Consider the following 20,351-nt stretch of genomic DNA (forward strand, 5'->3'; position numbering starts at 1 on the left):
GAATAAGGCATAAAGCCGTCGAGGGATTTTATTGTTTGCCGAGCGAAACATTGTCGCACGGAGGAATAAGTTAGAAAGTTGACATACAATGCAACTCGTTTCGTTCATATACTCCTTGCGGTCTCGATGCAATATCGTCGGATCGGAATTGATTTATTGCACGCCCGAAGTTCAGATCCTCGTTCTTCCAGATTCTCCGAGAGGAATTTCCTTCAAATTTTGCCATCGCGGAGTCGATTGATGAATCGCGGCATTTCGAGAATAACTGCACGCCGAGGTCGTTGATCCGAGCAAACAGCCGAGCTATCAGAGGGAGAAACTATAATATGCGGCTTGAAACTTTTTCAGGATCTTAGATTAGATATACTCGAAGCGATCATCGCGTGCGATGCAACGTTTAAATATTATGACAGTTACAGTTTTGCTCGCAATGTCAAACTTATCTGCGCATTTTACCATGTTTGACGAAATGACGTGCAATGCGTGCAGAAACGCATTTCTCGAACTTTAGTGTTATTCGATGAAAGAAATTTTCGATGCAATTTTTTAGGAAAAAAGAAACTAATACATTTTTTATCACACAATTGCAAATGTATTTTTTACAAATACATTACTTAAATTTACAAAAAATATATTACACACGAATCGGTCTATGGGCGTTAAAAACCTTTCTTTTTCATTCTCTCGAACTCCGCTACTTCGCTAAGACCTTCTCGGATAGGTGTTCGGCAGAGGTGCTGGAGTGGCTAAAAATGATAAATTTGCGTTGAAAAATTTTACGTTGAAATCGTCAAGTCGAAATATTTTTCTAGATGCCATTTACGTTTTTGGGTGGCGCTCTGAGCAGTGGTGTTAAAACCGTTGGTGCCACGTCGATTTATTGCATTTGGATCCGGGTAGCATCCGGGGTCGCATCGATACCGCAAGAATGGATTGATACATATCGAGCAATCGATTTGCGGCGTCTAAAAATTACGAAAGATTGTGAGTTAAGCAACAGAGATTAGCTCGGTAAAATCAGCTTGCATACCGGATATCTCGGGAAGCATGGCCAAGCCGTGGCGAACATACAGCCTCCGGTTGGTCCACCACCGAAGCCAATTGTAATTTGCGGCATCGGTTGCCACTGATTGTAAATCGAATTACAATTGCAGCCAGCTATCGAATTATCACGCTCAATTAGATCTTTCTATGTATTATAAAGTATTTTGAAGCAAAAGAGGCATCCAATTTTCAAAAAAACTTACGGCAACCGCAATCTTGGCTTGGATTATTAATGATCTGATTGTGAATATCGATTCTTGGCATAACTGAGTTGGATGAGCTCGTTCCGTTGCTTGGACTAACCTTCTCACCGTCGTCCTTATTACTATTAATGCTGTTGTTACTATCAGTGTCGTTTTTACTAGACTTTCTATTGCCATTCGTACAATTGGCCGGAATGTGATTGATGTTGATGATATTAGTGATGTTCGGAGTATTGGATCCCTTGTTCTCTGTACAGGTATCGTCAGTACAGTCGTAGGACGTCTCCACGGTCTTGGAATAAGTCTCGATGTAACGCTTCTTGCAGTGAGAGTGGCAGTCTCTTATGCAAGTCGGAGTGGTACAGTTATAGTCCACGGACAAGCACTCGTCGAGGCATCTCATGTTTCCTGAAATTTTGTTCTCTCTGATTCTCGCACGAGATCCGTTTTCGATCGCGAGGCTAACTGTGAATCTAATGCCATTTATCTGTAAAACTAGAGGCGCCCGTACGCACTCGCTTCGATTCTACCGTTATTCCATAAGGTTTTACTATACATATTTTTTATTCGTATGCAGTATAGGGAAATGCCGATTGAAGAAAAATTCGCTCGAATTACTGGAAGTATATTCAGTTCTGCAGGAAATGCCACTTTACTAAACAATTTGTCGATATGGTTTTGAAAAAATTCGTCAAAATAGCCTACCCGAAGGATGAGCATGCTGTCTCTTCTCGCGCTTCAGGCACTTGATGTACGTTCGGTAGTCCGAGTTCTGGCATTCGATCAGTAGCTTGTGCTCCTTCTCGGCAGCTTGCGCGACACTGGGTATGGCATTGCTGTCGTGCTGGTGCCGACCGATCGTGGCTTCGGCACACCCGAATCCCAGAATGCACAGTTGCAGCAGCAGGAAGACGAGGCAGGCCCTCGAGTCCATCGTGATGGCGGCTGGAACTACGGCGCAACAGTGCTCGCGAGGAGGCCATCGTCCGCGAATTTATATCGCGCTCTTGGAGGCGCCTACCCGGGTAAACGACCGAGGGGAGATTTTTTCGCCGCGGCGCGCTTCGCCTGGCGACGACGAGCAGATACAAGCCGATTTCCCGCATCTGACGTGTTTGCACAGTGAGCGCGCGGCACATTTCCACCGAGAGCCTGCGATGCAGCGCAGGGACCCCCAAGCAAATTTGCACTGCTTATCTAAAGTCCGCGCTATATGCTAGTGCAGCGCAGTCTCTCTTTTACATGCCTGTATTATATGCGTGTATAAACTTTCAGCGTGCACGTGAGAGTGTATTTCGTAAAAACGCATCGTAGCATAGATTCTCCGACGCCAGCAGGTGGGGAGTGGCATCCGGGAGTTGCGTAAGATTTAACATTTTACGTACGTTTCATTTTCATACTTTGTCTCATCCCCGAGAATTATAAAGATTGAAATTTATAATATAGCTGTTAATTTCAAAGCGGCTTTTCCATATCGTTATGCGAAAATGCGTGAACGAAGTTATTGTTATATTTATCTTGATCATTTTCGAAACCATAGTTCGTGCATCTGATAACGCGCGGCTTTTATCAACAAGACAAGTTTCAGGGCAAACACCGCACATAATGTATTTGCCTCTCTTCGTAGGTATGCGAGAGAGGAAGGGAAGCACTGCGCTTCGTTGATTACTAAATCTTACAAGATAATAGTCTTGCCGAGTGTCTACTACTTTGCATCCCGTTATTTTCGCGTGCCGCAATCATTTGGGATCGTTTGATAAAAGTAACAAATAATATCAAAGGTTGCATCTTCAAGGTGAGCTGTAAGTGAATAGTTGATTGAATTTCAATCAAATCAAAAATAAACTATAGCGCGAAAAATTGATCAAATTTGACCTACATAATAATATGTAGACGGTTCAAATAGAGTCACATAATATGCTATAAGTAGTCCAAGAAAAATTTAAATTCAATCCAGTAGCCCGGCCCATATCTTATGAATATGCAGTTAAGTCCTTTGTAGAGAGCCGCACTCGCAGTGTATTTTCACCGATCATATCATTTATACAAAATTGTAGAAAATTAATCGCATTTGGGACGAAGATGTGTTGGAAATAAACTATAGCGCAACGAATTGATGTAGTGAAATTCAGGGAGGGCCGATGCCAATAATAGTCGTCAAACTATAAAACTCTACAAACTAATTGATTTCGTACGGGTACGTTACTCCCGTGAACTTCATAACCCGTCGTATATAGAGGAGGCATTATTGATCCGGAATGCGGTATCGAGCATATTTCACTATCCAACCGCGCGGCGAGGCATGCGCCGTGTGTTTGCACAGCGCGGTCATCGTACACGCAGGCCAGAATCGTGGCCGATATAAGTAATTACAAAAATCGCTCACGCCCTCGCCTCTTTATGCGTCGGCGCGTCGATGCTCATATGCGCGGCACAAGTTCACAGTTATGGCCTCGCGGGGCTAAGAGTCCAGAGCTATGCGTGCAGCGCGTTCCATCATTACAGTATCCGTTCCAAATGCCAGGCCAGCTCCTCTCTCTCTCTCTCTCTCTCTCTCTCTCTCTCTCTCTCTCTCTCTCTCTCTCTCTCTCTGTTTCTTATGCCAACATGACGTAAACACTTTGACACATAACCGCGCCGTCTATCAGTTGTTTTAATAACCTATCTAGCGCAAACAATTGGCCGATCGCCTATATATTATACGATTCCCCGCTTTACACGGGGAAGTGCGCGCGAGACAAGCGACCATTATTTGACTTGCGCGCGTGTGCGTTATACGTTTTGCGAAGTCATGTAAAAGGATGTAAATTATCGGCGAGCGTAATTAATTTTGAACGACGCGCGATTTATGGGCAATAAAGGCTAAGTTTATAAGCGCGTTTTCCCGCACTTTTGATATTGTTGTTCATAGCTAGCGCGTGCGGCATTAACATGCTAGACGAGAGAGGCGTCGGAGAGGACATTTTTGTTTGGCCAGACTCGTGTGGGTTATTATGAAATCTGAGATGAAACTGCATCGTAAACGTCTTCTTGGATATTTTTTTTGTTGACTTTTTGAGAGTTACCGTTAGTTAAAAAATTCATAATATAGCAAATGTTGGATGGATTCGAACTTATTTCATACGGAAAAAAGTTTATACCTGATAAAATTTTATCCGCAATTTCTAAATGCGAATTTCTATTCTAAATGGAGGTTTTCACATTTCTCTTGCGTCACTCTATTTCATCCTGCGAGCAGATATTAATAGAGTTGTAAAAGGTCCATTTTAATTATTTGCTAGAGGTTTCTAGAGTGTACCATATAGAGTAATGTAAATTAATCCAGGCTCTGATAAAGCTGAGCCGTCACGCGAAAAGCAACACACAAGTTCATGGGAACCTGGTGACGTTATTCGGAAGCATAATGTGGTGAAAAATGTATAGTAGCCTTTTTTAATCGTGCTAGTCCTTGCAAGAAGCGTCGGCACAGGCGACAATGTTATAAACGACCCATTTAATAGCCGCCAAGACTATACGCAGTATATGCTAATAGTAGTCCAAAGAGCGGATAATACTCGTCACGGACACGTATATTAAGTACAGCGGAAGGGCCAAATCGCCGGTGCGAGCACGCAAGGCCCAAAAGAGGTAGAGGAGCGTCATCACGGTATTCCGCGAGCGTATACACGATCCAATCCGTCGCGGGTATGTGTGCAGCCACGCGCGTAACGGTACGACGACTCGCCGCGGCTCCAGTCAAATCGACACCTTTTCATTTCGCTCGCCGTAGTCGGTCGCGATGAAAAAAATACGAGCTTCACTGCGCGGGGGTGGGGAAATGTCGAGCACGCAGGGCTCCGTTAGTTCTCGGTATCGCTCCTGCGCGGCAAATTCAGTGGGTGAACTTTCTATACTAACATGTGCGAAATTGACGATTCGCCAAGCTTATTGGATAAGTAGAACATCGCACATTTTTTTAATCGAATTTTTCCCTGAATTACTTTCACTCGTCAAGGTTATCAGGCCTCGTTCTTACACGCCAAATCGATAATACAATAAAAGTAGTTTTCAATGCTACTTCTCGTCCACGCGCACAAACTGTTTGCTAATAATTTTCCAATCATACGCTGTGGCGTTCGACTCGCCGTTCCGTCATCGTTTCTGCAATTCTTTTTTAAGCTCGACGAGCGCGCAAAAAGTAGTCGAGGAAGATTTCAGTCTCGCTAATTCCAATTACAGACAATCGCTCGTAACTAACGCAAATTAATTCGTTGAAGGAATAGGCGAGTGAGCGAGCGCTGCGAAAAAAAGTTGAATAAAAACAACGTCAAAAAAAGTTTGAATCGCGGATCGAAAAGATTTGGCAGGAATTCCTCTTGGAGCGCCTGAATCCGCCAATAGCCGAGCCGATTTAGAGCACCTGCTGGACCACAACAACCCCGGCGAGGCATTCCATTGGCGCAGAGTTTTCTCGCTTTCTCTCTCGCTCCTTCGTATTCTTCTCAGCTCTCTTTCGAATCTCTCTCTATGGGATAGAATGCAACATGGCGCTAGGCTACGATCGCGACTCCAGCGCCGCGCGTCTCTCTCTCTCTCTCTCTCCTTATATCCCTCCCTGTACACAGGTGTAGCCGTCGTTTGCAGAATGAAGCAGCTCCTGCGAACAAGGACAGCCGTATACAGTACATACGCGCCGCGAAAAACAGCGGAAGTCGGTCCGAGTGTGTGTACGTTATATTATAATCCTCTGATGTGATTTCGTATGGCGCGAATATAGCAGCTCTTCGAGGTGCGGCGCACGCGAGCCAGTGCTTATGTTCGCGCCCACCAGGCCAGGCAGGTCCGCTATATGCGCGAGTAGTGTGTGTGTCTCGCTATGCTCCGAGCACCCGCAGCGCTGAATAAAGTTTAGTCGCCTTTGCGGCGCGCGCGCGACTGTACATGCGCTGCGGAAAAAAGTTTCTCTCTTCCATATACTCTACATTGTATATCGTGTACGTCCGCCGACTTCATTCATAGGTAGAGGCATATATATATATATATATGTATATATAGTACACAGCGTGCCGCGCAGCGTCGTGAGTTCAACGCCAGGCTGCGCTCACTGCTCCGAAATACTTGACAATCAACTGGTTCGCAGCTGACCTTCTCGCGCACGCAGTGGAGAACGTCTAGCTGCCGCTCCGTGTGTATCCATCTACGGACTGTGACCCACTCGTCGTGCGCGTACAGTGCTCGCGAAATTTAAGCTGCTTCGGTGAGCAGCAGCGGCTGGAGAACTGTCATACTCGCGGTCAACTCGCGGGAAAAACCACAGAGACGAGTCAGCAGCAGCGAGGAGGATAAAGAAACGCTCCGCTGCAGTTTGTACAGTGTACGTGTGTTGTGGGCATAAGTGGCGACGCGCGCACGTGGTTCTTATTTCCCATAAGTATAAAGGAGAGACGAGCACCTCCGTATCCAGCATCGAGAGACGTTCGGTCAGGTTTGAGAACCGCTGCGCCGCGCCGCAGAGAAGAGAGAAAGAGAGAGAGAGAGAGACACACAGCGCGAAGGCGAGCAGCAACAAGTGGCCGCAGACTCCGGGATCGAAAACATGCCTGATGCAGCAGCAGGTATTATCCGCAGCGGCGATTGAGCTGGCGCGAAAATCCTGCCCACTGCGCCTCGAGTTTTTCCGACAGCCGAGCGGTGTCCTTTTTAACGCGCATCAACCGATCGAGGAAGCTGCCGACTGCACCATTACCGATCGCGTACATTATTGATTCGCGGATATTTTCCGTTCTTCGTACGGGTATTCCAGAATTTTTACCGTTTCGCCGCGTCGCAACTTTCTAGTGTTCTAGTAACGCGAACGAGTGTACGCGCGAGACAAAGAGTCGCTTTATTGATTGTTACAGTATTAACGAAGAGAAAAAGAAACCGAGGGAAAGCGTCGTGTCCCGAGAACGATAAGAGCTCGTCCACACGGATATCAGGTCCGCTTGCTAAAGTTACGCGAACTTTATCAGACTCGGACTTTCTCTCTCTCTCTCTCTCGAAAGCGAATCTGGTTTCGGAAGCGAGAAGGACCTCGCGCGAGGACACGCGATACGTTATTAGCCTTGAGAGTCGAATAGAGGAGATTTTATAAATCACATGCGATCCGCGTATTAATTCTCCTGCTGTTGTGTACACGCGTAGTTAAATCCCGCAGCAGAGTCCACGGAGCGAGACGCATGTGCATCGTTCCGGTGCACTTTCGTTTTTCGCGCGCGGGGAAATCGATGCTCGGACCGCTCAGTCGACTGCTGCACGCTCGCTGCGTTCGACGCGGAATTACATAGTATATACCGAGTTTGTACACTGCGGTTTTTCCGATCGAAAAACACGCAGCGTTATATCGCCTGCTGCAGCGCTAGTACCGCAAGCTGAGGCTGTTCATTAAGGTAAGCATAACCTTCTTGCTTTTTTTTAATTTTATATCAGACACGCGCTTGGATTTTTTTAATTGGTACAGCTGTTTTTGTGCGCGGCACCTGTCGGTGCGTTAATTAATTATATCCATTCGTTTTTTAATTAATTATTACGTGTAGACAAGTGAAGTAAGTTCCGATGTAGATGGTAATCAGGAGACTAAAAACATCTGATAACGATTAACCCTACACTCGGAGGAATTAGGCAGAGGATAGGAAATATATTCCGTCTACTGGCATTAACTCGTGCGCGCGTATATTTGTTTCCGCAGCGTCTACCACTCCCACGATGAGTATCACGTGAACCGCAGTCCGCGAGTCCCACAGTCAGCAGCAGCGAGCAACCGAACGAGGATGTCGGCGGAGGTCGAGGCCAACAGTCGGCGCAACCGCGCCTGGTGCGCCAAGATGGTCGAGTACCTGCGCAGCGGCCGCAATCGGATCAGCCCGGGAGTCGTCGAGCTGCCGGACTGCGACTTCTTCAACGTCGCGCCCCGTCGCACGCTCCGGGTCCTGCGGCCGGAGCTCAAGAGCGAGCGCTTCTACGAGCCCCCGACGCCCCGGGAGAGGCCCGAGTCCATCAACGACAACTTCTACTCGCGCTGGGCCAGGCGGCCGCATCCCTCGGGCAACTGCAGGTGCTCGTTCCGGCAGTCGGCCAACAGCAGCCGACTCAGCAGCCACGAGGAGCAGATCATCTCGCAGGAGATCCAGAGGATCCGCTCGAGCCTTTGCGAGGCCGAGAAGACCGGAAAGGACATCGAGGAGCTCGAGAGGAGCCTGAGCGTCGACCTGAGCCAACTCCAGGGCTCCAAGGACGAGACCGACCGAGTCGAGCAGAGCAGCGCGCCGGCGACGCCCGAGCGAAACCTGGAAGAGCACGTGAAGAAGAAGATAGTGAAGGACTTGGATAGGTACATCAGCGATCTACTGGACGAGATTTTGAACGATACCATCAGAGCCATCGCCAAGGCCGAGCGTCCTTTCGACCGCGAAAGGAGGGAATTCTCGCAGTCGGCCGCGGCGGAGGGGGCGACCCCGGCTACCTTCGACATCAGCTTCGCCTTCCACAGCAGCGACGATGCTCGGGACAAAGCCGGCGAGTCCAAGGATGGCAAAGTCGACGCCAAGGCGGAGGATCAGGGCTACGTCAATCAGGGCTTCGTGGGCTCGGCCAGCGACCCCGACGCCCTGGACTTCCACCTGAGGCGACGACTCAACGGCGAGGCCATCCTGGAGAACATCGACTCGGGCATCAACAGCGTCGAGACCGTCGAGCTGCAGCCCGAGCAGGAGCAGGAGCAGAATCTAGAGCAGTCGCTGATCGACATCATCGACGCGAAGCTCGGCGGCACCTCCATCGGCAAATCTCTGGAGGATCTCGGCATGGAAATCGACGCCAGCCACGATGCGAAAGTCGTAAGTGACAGTTTGGAAGACATTTTTAATTGGCATTTGAGTAATTTTACCGATAAAAATACCGAGTTATCGAAGATCTGTAAGAACCGGTGACGATTGTGTTTTCAGACCTCAGCGAGAGAGCAAGTGTCGGTCGAGGTACAAAGCCAAACAGCCCCGGAGAGGAAGGTAGATTCGCAGGTGACGAAGCCAAAGGCGGAGGATCAGAAAAGGGTGACGATAAAGGAGACACCTGTGAATTCACCTGCGGAGCGCTCCTCGAAATCTCTAGATGACGTGATAGAGGAGCCGTTCAACAGTTTGCGCCTCGAGTTCAAGCGCGACAGCTCCAATAACAAGGACGGCGAGGATTCCAAGCCGACAGTCGCGACGAGCAACAATGTCACCTCCAGAGTCAACAAGACGGTGTCGGTGATCCGCAAGCGGATCGCCACGAGGCTCCAAGGCAACTCGCGCCGAAAGCCCGGTAAGAAGAAGAAACCCGGAGTCGCAGCTAACCACAACAACAGCAGCAGTGGCAGCAGTAACAACAACAATAACGAGACGCCGTCATCGAGCAAATCGAGCAAATCGAAATCGTCGACGCGATCGTCGCTCGAGCTCGAGGATTACCGGAGGCGCTTCCCCGTGCCGGAGACCAATCGCCGGCACTACTTCAAGCCCGTGGACGAGGCCGGCGATGAAGTAACGCTGCGTAATCGCAGCCGTAAGCCGATGATCGTCTTCCTTCACGGCTTCGGCTCCTCGGCCGAGGTGTTCGAGCAGCAGCTGCAATACTTTGCCGATCTCGGCTATCCGTGCATCGCACCAGATTTACTCGGCCATGGGATGAGCTCAGCGCCGAACCGCCGCGCGGATTATCACTTCGGCAAATTGCTCAAGGATCTCGAAACTCTGCTGCTGCATTACGCGTTCAAGCCCGGCCAGAAGTGCGTGCTCGTCGCCCACAATTACGGGTAAGCTGCGCGTATTTATCTTCGTTACTTGCGTGCGCTTCGCGCAATTTCCATTCGGAAAAAAAGTCCTCTCGTAACGGATTAATCAAACGAGTTTCTTATTCCAATCCGTTCGACTTTTAGATGATTAATCAATTATACCTATACACCGCGCTGGTATGTCGTACCGGATCTTCTTTTTTATTGAAAAACGTGACGTAGTGCTGTCTATTACGAAAGAAAAAAAGGGGAATCTCGAGTTGTCACTCTCTCAATCATTCTTCGTTGCTAGTTGTTATCGAGAAATTAAAAGACTGTCGTCGTCGAAGCCTACACACACGATGCGCCTCTGGTCATTGAGGAACGAGAGGAGAGACAATGAGGCCAATTTGTTTCATGATCGCATTGCAACACTTGTTGCGAGCCCCTGTACGGCCAACGCGAGAATAAAACGATTGAATGCATCTTGCGAATTTTCAAATTAGCATATTCCATTGTGTGCTACTTGAATGACATAAAGAATTTAATTAATTCGATACTCAACGAAATATAAGATGCAGTTCTTTACTAATTAAAAAAGTGCTGGAAACGGCATTGCAAAAGTTTTTATCTTTCGGATCCGTCCGAATGACAGCAAATTAATCATATAAATTATTATAAAAAAAGTGATTGCATATTTCGCCTTTGCTGCGACTAGAGTTATAGAAGCAGCAAACGCTACTCTACAATTGACTGTCACGGGTAGAAAAAAATGGTAACGATTCAACGCTGTGTATGTAGGTAATACTAATGTACTGTTTAACCTCATTCTTTCAGCGACAGTATCTATTACTGGCATACACCATTGAACATTCGCTTTAACATCCTTAAAAAAGCAATCGCTTATATTATCGTCAATCAATCATTCTCTTTGCGACTTTTCGACGTTTGATGAGCATACCAATTGCGTTAAAAATAAACTTTAATTTCTCGAGCGTGTTGTAAATAAGTACGGCATAAAAAATACTTTTCCTTATTAATTCACGAATACCAATGCGAAGTCCGGTTAGAATGCGGTGCTTAAAATTCTACTCGCCGATCTTATTATTATTATTCGTGCACCCGTTCATCAGTACTCTAAACGCTTTCGTCAACCTAATACGAAGTACAATGGGCGAGCCAGAAATTTCATGATACGGTTGTATTCCTAATAATCTTCTGTTGATTTTATTTATAGAACCAAAATAATATTGCGAATGTTTAATCTTATCGCAATGCAAACGTACGATTTCATAAGAAATATCGCTCGCACAGCATACATGCAGGATTATCTTGATAACGATCATTTTAGTTACAAAGTATGCATTCTTTGTATAACAAATAATACACTGTACCTATAGGTAGATTCAGCTACACAAAAAAGCAAAAATTATATTAAAATTTCAACACCCACAGGTGCAGTTTTGCGACAGTCCTAGCGAACAAGTACACCAGCAACGTGCACCAGTTGGTGCTGATCTCGGGCGGCGGTCCAACGCCTCTGGCGCCTCCGCTGTCCGAGGGTCCGGGTCACTGCTGTCTTCGCGCGAGTCTGGCGCCACTGCTGGTCTGTGGAATGAACCGCGCTGTCCTCTACTCGGCTCGCGGTCGTCAGCATCCCTACTGCGGCGGTGAACTACTCCCAGAGCAGTGGCCCTCGCACATGAGGCACGTGCTCCACGGCATGACCTGGCCCGAAGGCGACTACGTCTTCCACCGCAGGATCTGCACACCTACGCTTCTCGTCCACGGACTTCGAGATAACAAGGTGTCGCTCGTGCAGGAGTGTCAAATGGAGAGGGTGAGTTGAACAGAGATTTTTTTCGATGATCGTTATTATACAATTGTCGTACTGGCGTGACAATGACGTTGAACGTGAGTAGATTCTAAGGTCGACATTGCAATATGAGAATTGAGACTGCGTATTGGTATCGGTTTGCGAAAAGGAGTGGGGGTTTTCATTTTGAAGCATTATCGGTTTCATCAAAGATTTCATTTATTGGAAGAGAAATTTACATGTATATACATGTGCTTTACTTTACTTAAGATCTACTGAAATAAAGTTTCTTCAACATGGCAAAAGTGCGAGCCGTAAATTTCAATTTTCAATAACTGTTAAAATTGTTAGAAAACAAAACGACCATATACAAAAGTTGTTGGAAAAAGTAAAAGTTTAAAAATAACAACCATCTGGTCTATTTGCAATGATTTTAATCCGTATATTTTCATCAGTCATTAGTGGATAGGTCTCAATCTATTAGAGGCATTCAGTTTTTATATATATATATATATATATATATATATATATATATCACTCAGTATTATTTGAAATCCAGCACAAATCTACACAAGTCACATCGTTACGAATCCGAAGAAAAAGCAATAAAACCATTCATTTGAGAAAGCAGTTGCGGTTAAAATTTGTCGTTCCTCGTTTTCCAGACTATGATCAAGGCATTCCTGGAGGCTATTCCAGCAGCGGGTCATATGCCGATGACCGACTGTCCGGAACAGCTGAATCACATGATCCATTGCTTCATCGACTTGTGGAAAAACAAGAAGTGGTGAACTCATTCGGAATGCTTGAGACGCTGGTAAAACTGGAAACCGGTGATCTGACGTGTAATCAGTCGTTTAACGAGAAAGAGATCGTGCCAAAATAAGCAAATCGAACATATATCCGTCAGTATATTAGAGTACACACGGAACGAGAGTTCAACCCTCGTACTAATAGCAGTAGATATTTTCAAAACTTTGGATTCATGCCGAGAGAAACATTCCTCGCATATGAAAAATTTGTAAAAACTGTTGTTACATGTGTATGGCATGTTGAGAGCTATTTTGCAACTATTTCAACGAGTGTTTAACGTTGTAATTGTACGAGATTTTAACTTTCCCAGTACTGTAACGCTATTTTGTATGCTTTTACGAAAAATTTATAGCTTTAAGGTTGTGTACGTTTAACAAGGTTTTCGAACTGTCCTACGCTATTAGAGTTCTACATAAAACATTAGGGCGACCAATCGTCAAACGCATGCAAATCGTACCAAAGATGTGATTTTTTTTTATACATAATATTATTATATACTCGACATGTATTCTACGGCATCGAAGCATAAATTATTCCTTTGCAATAAAATTGTGTTTGGACATTCATTTGTGATTGATTAGCACGCGCTCCACGACAAAGTTCCATCCATTCGCGCGTGACACACATCGTTCGAGTTCTCATATTAGCTGCTCTGAATCCTTTGATTAAGAGGATTCTCGGGAGACTTCATCCATTCTTTCCTGAGGAGTTGCTTCAATTGACTGAGACGCAACGTGGGATTCTGATCCTTGAGAATTGGCATCATGCGTTCCTCGAAAGCCAAGTAAGCAGCTTTCATTCGGCGCTCCGGATGCCGATCGATTTCTGGATCTTTCGAGCTAAAAGTAAAATGTATAAGAGTCGAGTTTAAAACAATGAAATGAAAAATATTTGATTGAAAATTGTAATAACAGATGATCTTTTAGATACATATATGATACAGAAAGTCGACTGAATAAATGGTTACCTTAAAACAGACAAGGCTTCGTCAATTCCATGAGCAGTCTCTCCCTCGAGCACTATCCTGTTGAGGTTCTCCTCGATAGGTTTCTCGTCTTCCTTCTTCTTTTGAGCCACTTGATTTCGTTTCTCCGTAGCCGCTACAATTTCGGCGCGAGTCAGTTTAGCAGCCGGCTGCTTACCGCCAATTTTGATCGAGGACAGCTCTTTCTCAAGGAGTGCCTTGGCTTCCTCTTTCTTCTGCAATTGCTGCAGTCGTTTCTTCTCCATCTCTTCCTGTAATCACAACGGTACAACGTTTTTAGTATAACCAAATTCAGCTGTATTTAGGATGTCTACGAGGTTTATAAGCACCTGCTTCTGCTTCTTTTTCTGCAGCTGTTTGTCGTCATCCTGCCACGCTTTGTCCTCGGCTTCCTGGGCCTTTCGCGTATTTTCGGCCTCCTTAGCCGCGGCCTTGCGGGCCCTCGCGACCACGGCCTTACTGTTTTCGCCCACAAATTTCTTCGGCATGATTACCAACTGCGATATTGAAGTAAATTTAAATTTAACTACTAACATATTCAAACTTGGCGCGCTTGCAGTCCGAAACGCAGCTGATCGCGCTCTGCCAGTGCACATGCGCCCTCTGGCTGTTTTCGTTTCTCCTTCTCTCTCTCTCTCTCTCTCTCTCTCTCTCGTTTTACGTACCTCTATCTCTCTCTTTCTACTCTCTCAGCACATAGGTACTTTTGCACGAAAAGAGGTTATAGCGCGGATTTTGGCGAGATATCTCGGCCCAGCAAAGTGAAAAATGCGCAGCTAAATGCTCGCAGCGGTCGGCCGTTTGACGAGGAATTTCGGAGCAACACTCGCGCCAACACCACCGAGGACTATGTCGAGCAAAAGCAAAAAGAAGACGGGCAAAACGGTGCCCACGGCGAGCAAGAAGGAGCCAGAGGTAAGAGAAACTCTGAATCTTTTGAGACTCACCTCTCAAGAATCGACGCTACCAGTCGGTGAAAGGAACTCCGGCATCGGCTGACTGATGCTGAGATCACCTGTCAAGACTGCTGCACTCTGACATTTTTCTTCTGACTAATAAGGACTCTGTGTGTTGTATCTCTCTGGTCTTTCGTCGTCGGCACTTGGCACACGATCGTTCGCCAGACAGAGATGGCTATATAAAGCTGTGCTGTGCATGCGCGAGAGCAGCAGCGGCTCCGATTATATGTGCACATGTGTGCGTCAGTCAGGTATAATATCGAGGGGCTTTTCGGCAAACGCAGCGACATCTTGAGGGAACTTGTCGAACCGCCTTTGCCGTATTAATCGTGTTCTGTATTAGCTGCTACACGCAAAGTAATTATAATGTATTGCGATATTTTGAAAATAATGCAGCTACCGTCTAGTTACAGGGACCGGTCGGCATTGACAAAGATGGCAACGTCACTATAAAGGTTCAAGCGAAGCCAGGCGCAAAGCAAAACAACATTACAGGTGGGATCAACAATTTGTTCGACCTTTAGTTGCAATCAAATTGTAACATGGCAAATAAGCTAATTTAGACAGTATAAGCTTAACAGATTTCGCGCAAAATTTATTTCTTGATTTTTCTCGTAGATTTTTCAGAAGAGACGGTAGGCATAGCGATTTCTGCGCCGCCACAAGAAGGCGAGGCAAACGCGGAGCTCGTCAAATATTTGGCGTCTATACTGAACGTGAGAAAGTCGGACGTAACCCTAGACAGGGTAAGGAAGCGTTTCGCATTATTAAATCGCGTGCAAACAGAACGTCACGATGTTTACCGATAATTCCTCATTTTATTTTCAGGGCTCGAGGAGTCGACAAAAAAAAGTCATCGTGACCGGCAGCAGCGTCGAGAAGGTGACGGAAAAGCTAAAAGCGGAAGCGGCGAGTGACTAATTATACGCAATGCATGTACATATAATTCATAACTACTATTGTAAATAATGCAAAGACTGAAGATTTTAAATACGCGTTTTATTATATCACAATAAAATTACTTCAATTTCTGATGTAGTGTTCTCGAAGAGAACATTTTCAGATCTCTACAGTTTTTACTTTAAAATATTTATTATTCTTTTATATTTTCGCATTCGCGTGTCCATAAGCCGTTACTCGTTATAGTCGTTATGGCATTGTCGTTGTAAGTAACGATGATCCTTATATACAACTTTGTAAATAAAAATCTCATCTTTTTTTCAACGTAACGATTTTTACGCTTCTTAGTAAAAAAGATATTCGTTTTATCATAATATATGCTTACATTTATAAATATATATATATATATATACACACTCGGATAAATAACTCAGCTACAGATCAACCAAGTAAGAAGGTATAATATTAGTTTTGACCGAATAAACTTCTAGCCATAACAGTTTGCATTAAAAAGATATTACAGATTAACTTTTAATCAAGCAGGACAGTTTGTAAAATAATTTAGCTTTCTTAGATTATTATTAAAATACACATATGTTCGAGTTGTAACATCTTCGATATTGTACCATGAACATATTTTTTATAATAAGATGTAGTACAACATAAAAAGATTACAATAACTTAAAAAAAATAATAATAATGAACGAAACAGAATACACTTAGTCGACTAATCCAAGTAATTCTCAGAGTGCACTTGCTCTTGACTTTTCGAATGTAGAGCTTCGTGTGTCGTTGCCACAGGTTTTTATTTTTAAGCTATGATTCAGCTCTATCGCGCTCATTCTTCGATACATGTATGTATAGAGGAGAAAAGAGGCGAGGATATCAGTCCTCGACGTCGAAAGTTTTGTCGTCGAGCCAAGGCCGGAAGATCGGTAGCGTCGATGGATAATGGGCGCCGCGCTTCGAAGGCGCCGTGCCTGCTGGCGCTCCTTCCTGCCTCAGCGGATACGTTGCCAGCACGATCGGAATTTGAAGCTTGATCTCCTTGTCCAAGCTCTTCGGAGTTATGACGAACTGTAGAAAGTATCGCGATTGAAAAATTGTAACGCATATATAACTCTGCAGCGATCACAAAGCGAAACTCACATAGACGTGATAGAGCACGTTGATGAGGTGGCATCCCCTCAAATTCGTGGGCGGCAAAGGCGGCACGTACATCTGCTCGTTGAGCCACTCCTCGCCCTCGCCGGGTCTGATCTTGCCTCTGGAAACGCTGGCGAGTTCCCTAGTCTCGCTGGCCAGGACCTTGCCCCGGCAGAGGTACTGTATCGTCTCGGTGAGCGAGGCTTTGGTGGACTTCATCGTGACCTTGCTGCGGTTGCTCACCGTCGCCGAGATACCGATGCTCTCGCCGGGGACGTAGCCGCCACGGTCCAGACTCACCCGGCAGAAGACCGGACCGCCGGATACGCAAGACACGCCGACGTGCTGCTCGACCTCCAGTCGCGCTGGTTGCTGCATCGAGTCATAGTGGGAAAAAGTTTTTTTATAATTGTAAAATAAATTAATCTGGCAATAGCTTTGGCTTTTTGCGCGCACGCAATAAAGGCGATTTGTTAACTGGTAAATCCCACGGGATCGTCTCGCGAGCTTGCATAACGCGCGAGTATGCGTGATTATATTCGAACGAAATGCGTGGGCGTCGATGAACGCTCACGCGCGCGCTCTTTCTAGTTCTCTAGGTCACAGACTTTTCGCTCGTACAGGCGCGTGTGCGCGATCGAGTGTGAGTGTAGATTATATTGAGGAGAATTCGCGCGGGAGTCAAGAAGAGGCTGCAGCTTTCGTTGCCCTTATACGATGTTGACCAAGATTCTTCGCGGGACCAGATTGCGGTGTGTGAGATATAAATCTACTTGAAATCGATTTTCATTGTGCAAGAACAAAACTCGAAAGTTTTAATAGATGTGGTGCTTATAAATTATCAGTGAAGCATACTTGTATGTTATGCACGTATTGAATTCAGAGAGCAACGACTCCTCGGTGTCATCGACCTCGTCTCTGCGCGAAATTTCACGGCAGGAAAACATACACCGTCTGGCGTATAAATATTTTCCGCGCTGATTAGTATTCGGAGCATGAGATCGAGAAAAACAATGTAACGCCTTGTAAGGCAATATATTACGAAGCACTTGATCGAAACGTTTACAGCAGAGTTAACACAACGAAAGCTATATTTGCATGTAAGTTTTAATAAGAGATAGCAAATTTGAGAAAAGAAACTATATATGTCTTTTATCATCTAATATAAACTCCGTTTCCATTCCAAGTCAGGCTTAGATAGAAGCGTAAGATAATAATCAATTTATCTACATTAAAAGGGAAACGCTCTTCGATCCAATCCGCAATATTCGATATCAGATGCGAGAAAGTTCTTCATGCGTATTAATTTCGGTATAAAAATTGCCAGCTTCCAATTTCATCTAGCAACTGAATCGTATCCAGTCCGATTTCGGAAGCAGCGATCGCAATACACTATCCAGCCGAACAAAAAGCTAATCATGGCCTAGAATCGTGAGAAATCTCCAGCTTCGATCGTTACAAAAGCACCGCAGCAAACTCACCGCCAGAATGGGAGGCTCGAGATTCAAGTCAATGGGGTTCATGACGATGAAGACCTGCTGATTCTTGTGGACGAGACCTCCCGGTTCCCTGAGGGCCGCCTTGCAATAATACTGCACCCATCCGTGTTTGCCGAGAAACGTCGAGGGCAATCCCAGGGGCAGACCGAGCTTGAACGGGAAGCTGTGGATTCCGGGCGACAGCAACGACGGACCGTCTCCTGAAAGGAAAACAATGAGTGTTTGTTTGCCATCTCGCCCCTTACATATACAAGCATACACGGAGGAGATTCGTTGATTTATACCTGGTTCGCCGAGGAGCCGCATCCTGAAGTCTATGTAGTTCTCCTTGTCGTAGACCCGCTCGGCTCGCTGACTGCGCACCCGCACCACTCCCTCGCCTATCACATGGAAGTGCAGACCAGACACGCTGTTTTTTGTTCAATCACAGAGAAACGGCATCGTTAAATTTTATTATACACAGCCTACTGCATAATCAGGCGCGCGATGCACGCCCCCCCCCTCTCTCTGTTTCTCGCGGACGAACAAACCGAAAATTAAACATAATCCAACCCGCTACAAGATTTGCATAATCGTATACAGTCCGCGCGAGTGTGTCGCAACGCAAGAAGCAGCCTCCTCGCGCAGAGTATAGTAACCATCGGCTATATACTCTCTGCGCAGCTGCATAAAACACAAGAGCAGACCGCAGAAATTGCACATCTTACTCGTCGAAAAGAAAAAACGACGATAGAGGGGGAGAGAAAAGTGGCCTCGCGGAAGTAAAAGTTTCGAGTACTCGCTCTCGCGTGCGCCTGTACATCGTAGAGGATGCATTTGCGCACGCGAAGCTGCAACGCGAAGATGCAGCGCGGATGCAGGTCTACCTATACATACGGTAAATTCTCTCCTGTTCTATGCGCTCGGTTGCGTCCGTCATCGTTTCGCACGCCCCCGGGAATTTCAAGAACGCAAACGAGCTACGCGGCCTGCATCGGAGTCGGAGAGGAATAAATGAGACGTGCGCTTCGAGCTTTTTAGATAAGCCGTAAAATGACGTAATGACGTATAGAGCTGATGCACGAGATTTCCGATGCCCGGTTGTGGCTGCTTGCTGCGAGTGATTAATTATTTCAGTTGTTTTTTTCACACGGCTGTGCGGTTCGGTATGACTAAATCTTAATGAACGCGTGTATCGCCTTCTCTGGAAAAGGAGAGCCCGCATAGCTGGGAAATGTTAGCAAACCTGAATATCAACAAAGTTTTTGCGCTTCATTTTCCCTTGCACTATACAGCACATTTCGAGTATATACGCACGAGCACGAATTTCGGAATTTTAACAAAGCTGTACCTGCCCGTTGGGTAACATGTGACTTATGGAGTGGAGTCACTCCAAAACTTAATAGCCGCAGCGACACCGAACCACAACAAATGCGTCCACGAGCCCATACCGATCTACAGCGCTGCACTGACGGGACCGAAGAAAAAAAACAATGGAACGGAGAGAGAGAGAGAGAGAGAGAGAGAGAGAGAGAAATTTCCCAGGACGAGGGTATAATACAATGGAGAGAAAGCGTTCGATCCAAACACCTGCGTTTTTCCAAGGCGCGCACTGTTTACGCTCGCCACACACGCCCGCGCGCGACAACATGGTGGCCGATGTTGCATATATATATAGCACAGCTCGCGCACGGACTCAGCGGAGATAATGCAACTTACTAAGCCTCGTCGTCGAGCTCGATGAGGACTCGGCCGGACAGAAAGTGCCCGGGGAAGTAGAGCAGGTTCGTGTTCTCGAAGAGGATGAGGAACTTGCTCAGCTTGCGCGTCATCCTGCGGCTGCAACCGAGCTCTCGGCTCGCGTTCTCGAGTATTACACACGCACACTTTCCCTCCTGTGTCTCTCTCGAGTCTCACGGCCGTTGCTGTATGGCCAGCTCTTACTCAACAGCGGCGGCGGCGGCGGCGGCGGCGGCGGCAGCTATATGTAATAGTACAGGTATCGACTGTTCTGGGTCCGCGAGTTTTCCGGGCCCGATGCGCGCATCATGCGCCGCAGATCTCGCGCGCGATCGACTGACTGACTGACGACTGCTGCTGCAGCAGCGATCCTCCGCGATGCCTTTTTTTCTTCGTTTCGTCGTTTTTTCCTTCCAAGCGCGCACGTCTGTCTCTCTGATGGCTGGCGGTCGCCTCCTCCTCCTCCTCCTCCTCCTCCTCCTCCTCCTCCGCCACCTCCT

The 20,351-nt window shown here is 46.4% G+C and overlaps 5 protein-coding genes across 5 annotated transcripts; 2 read left to right on the top strand and 3 right to left on the bottom strand.

The window, feature by feature from the left end:
• Nucleotides 1-568: 568 nt before the first annotated feature.
• Nucleotides 569-3,745, bottom strand: LOC100121231. The gene is made up of 5 exons (XM_001605365.5): nucleotides 1,953-3,745; nucleotides 1,248-1,655; nucleotides 1,031-1,158; nucleotides 824-965; nucleotides 569-746 (listed from the first exon to the last, which is right to left on the bottom strand). Exons 1-5 carry the CDS (start codon nucleotides 2,179-2,181, stop codon nucleotides 703-705), a joined length of 951 nt encoding a protein of 316 aa, XP_001605415.1. The 5' UTR covers nucleotides 2,182-3,745; the 3' UTR covers nucleotides 569-702.
• Nucleotides 3,746-6,116: 2,371 nt separating this feature from the next.
• On the top strand, nucleotides 6,117-13,209 carry LOC107981371. The gene is made up of 5 exons (XM_031923788.2): nucleotides 6,117-7,654; nucleotides 7,954-9,100; nucleotides 9,209-10,056; nucleotides 11,470-11,854; nucleotides 12,496-13,209. The coding sequence occupies exons 2-5, from the start codon at nucleotides 8,036-8,038 to the stop codon at nucleotides 12,619-12,621; spliced, it is 2,424 nt and encodes an 807-aa protein (XP_031779648.1). The 5' UTR covers nucleotides 6,117-7,654; nucleotides 7,954-8,035; the 3' UTR covers nucleotides 12,622-13,209.
• On the bottom strand, nucleotides 12,032-14,822 carry LOC100118172 (coiled-coil domain-containing protein 124). Its single transcript, XM_001605418.6, has 4 exons — nucleotides 14,576-14,822; nucleotides 13,958-14,125; nucleotides 13,611-13,879; nucleotides 12,032-13,482 (listed from the first exon to the last, which is right to left on the bottom strand). Exons 2-4 carry the CDS (start codon nucleotides 14,114-14,116, stop codon nucleotides 13,287-13,289), a joined length of 624 nt encoding a protein of 207 aa, XP_001605468.1. The 5' UTR covers nucleotides 14,117-14,125; nucleotides 14,576-14,822; the 3' UTR covers nucleotides 12,032-13,286.
• On the top strand, nucleotides 14,195-15,816 carry LOC100121295 (UPF0235 protein C15orf40 homolog). Its single transcript, XM_001604848.6, has 4 exons — nucleotides 14,195-14,543; nucleotides 14,995-15,082; nucleotides 15,206-15,333; nucleotides 15,416-15,816. Exons 1-4 carry the CDS (start codon nucleotides 14,409-14,411, stop codon nucleotides 15,506-15,508), a joined length of 444 nt encoding a protein of 147 aa, XP_001604898.2. The 5' UTR covers nucleotides 14,195-14,408; the 3' UTR covers nucleotides 15,509-15,816.
• Nucleotides 15,568-20,326, bottom strand: LOC100121314 (arrestin domain-containing protein 2). Its single transcript, XM_001604871.6, has 5 exons — nucleotides 19,831-20,326; nucleotides 18,417-18,541; nucleotides 18,115-18,332; nucleotides 16,637-17,005; nucleotides 15,568-16,564 (listed from the first exon to the last, which is right to left on the bottom strand). The coding sequence occupies exons 1-5, from the start codon at nucleotides 19,941-19,943 to the stop codon at nucleotides 16,373-16,375; spliced, it is 1,017 nt and encodes a 338-aa protein (XP_001604921.2). The 5' UTR covers nucleotides 19,944-20,326; the 3' UTR covers nucleotides 15,568-16,372.
• Between the last annotated feature and the right edge of the window lie 25 nt (nucleotides 20,327-20,351).

Source organism: Nasonia vitripennis, chromosome 2 (genome assembly GCF_009193385.2).
Source record: "Nasonia vitripennis strain AsymCx chromosome 2, Nvit_psr_1.1, whole genome shotgun sequence".
NCBI classification, from domain to species: Eukaryota; Metazoa; Arthropoda; class Insecta; order Hymenoptera; family Pteromalidae; genus Nasonia; species Nasonia vitripennis.

Excerpts from the sequence above, each read along its gene's own strand:
- LOC100121231 (XM_001605365.5), bottom strand. The coding sequence starts at position 2,181 with ATGGACTCGAGGGCCTGCCTCGTCTTCCTGCTGCTGCAACTGTGCATT. Across the intron at positions 966-1,030 it reads CATGCTTCCCGAGATATCCG|ACGCCGCAAATCGATTGCTC; the intron begins GTATGCAAGCTG and ends CGTAATTTTTAG. Across the intron at positions 747-823 it reads TCAGAGCGCCACCCAAAAAC|CCACTCCAGCACCTCTGCCG; the intron begins GTAAATGGCATC and ends TATCATTTTTAG.
- LOC107981371 (XM_031923788.2), top strand. The coding sequence starts at position 8,036 with ATGTCGGCGGAGGTCGAGGCCAACAGTCGGCGCAACCGCGCCTGGTGC. Across the intron at positions 9,101-9,208 it reads CCAGCCACGATGCGAAAGTC|ACCTCAGCGAGAGAGCAAGT; the intron begins GTAAGTGACAGT and ends TTGTGTTTTCAG. Across the intron at positions 11,855-12,495 it reads AGGAGTGTCAAATGGAGAGG|ACTATGATCAAGGCATTCCT; the intron begins GTGAGTTGAACA and ends CTCGTTTTCCAG.
- LOC100118172 (XM_001605418.6), bottom strand. The coding sequence starts at position 14,116 with ATGCCGAAGAAATTTGTGGGCGAAAACAGTAAGGCCGTGGTCGCGAGG. Across the intron at positions 13,880-13,957 it reads AGAAAAAGAAGCAGAAGCAG|GAAGAGATGGAGAAGAAACG; the intron begins GTGCTTATAAAC and ends TTGTGATTACAG. Across the intron at positions 13,483-13,610 it reads GAAGCCTTGTCTGTTTTAAG|CTCGAAAGATCCAGAAATCG; the intron begins GTAACCATTTAT and ends TTTTACTTTTAG.
- LOC100121295 (XM_001604848.6), top strand. The coding sequence starts at position 14,409 with ATGCTCGCAGCGGTCGGCCGTTTGACGAGGAATTTCGGAGCAACACTC. Across the intron at positions 14,544-14,994 it reads CGAGCAAGAAGGAGCCAGAG|TTACAGGGACCGGTCGGCAT; the intron begins GTAAGAGAAACT and ends GCTACCGTCTAG. Across the intron at positions 15,083-15,205 it reads AAAGCAAAACAACATTACAG|ATTTTTCAGAAGAGACGGTA; the intron begins GTGGGATCAACA and ends TTTTTCTCGTAG.
- LOC100121314 (XM_001604871.6), bottom strand. The coding sequence starts at position 19,943 with ATGACGCGCAAGCTGAGCAAGTTCCTCATCCTCTTCGAGAACACGAAC. Across the intron at positions 18,333-18,416 it reads GCGGCTCCTCGGCGAACCAG|GAGACGGTCCGTCGTTGCTG; the intron begins GTATAAATCAAC and ends TTTTCCTTTCAG. Across the intron at positions 17,006-18,114 it reads TCGAGCCTCCCATTCTGGCG|CAACCAGCGCGACTGGAGGT; the intron begins GTGAGTTTGCTG and ends GACTCGATGCAG.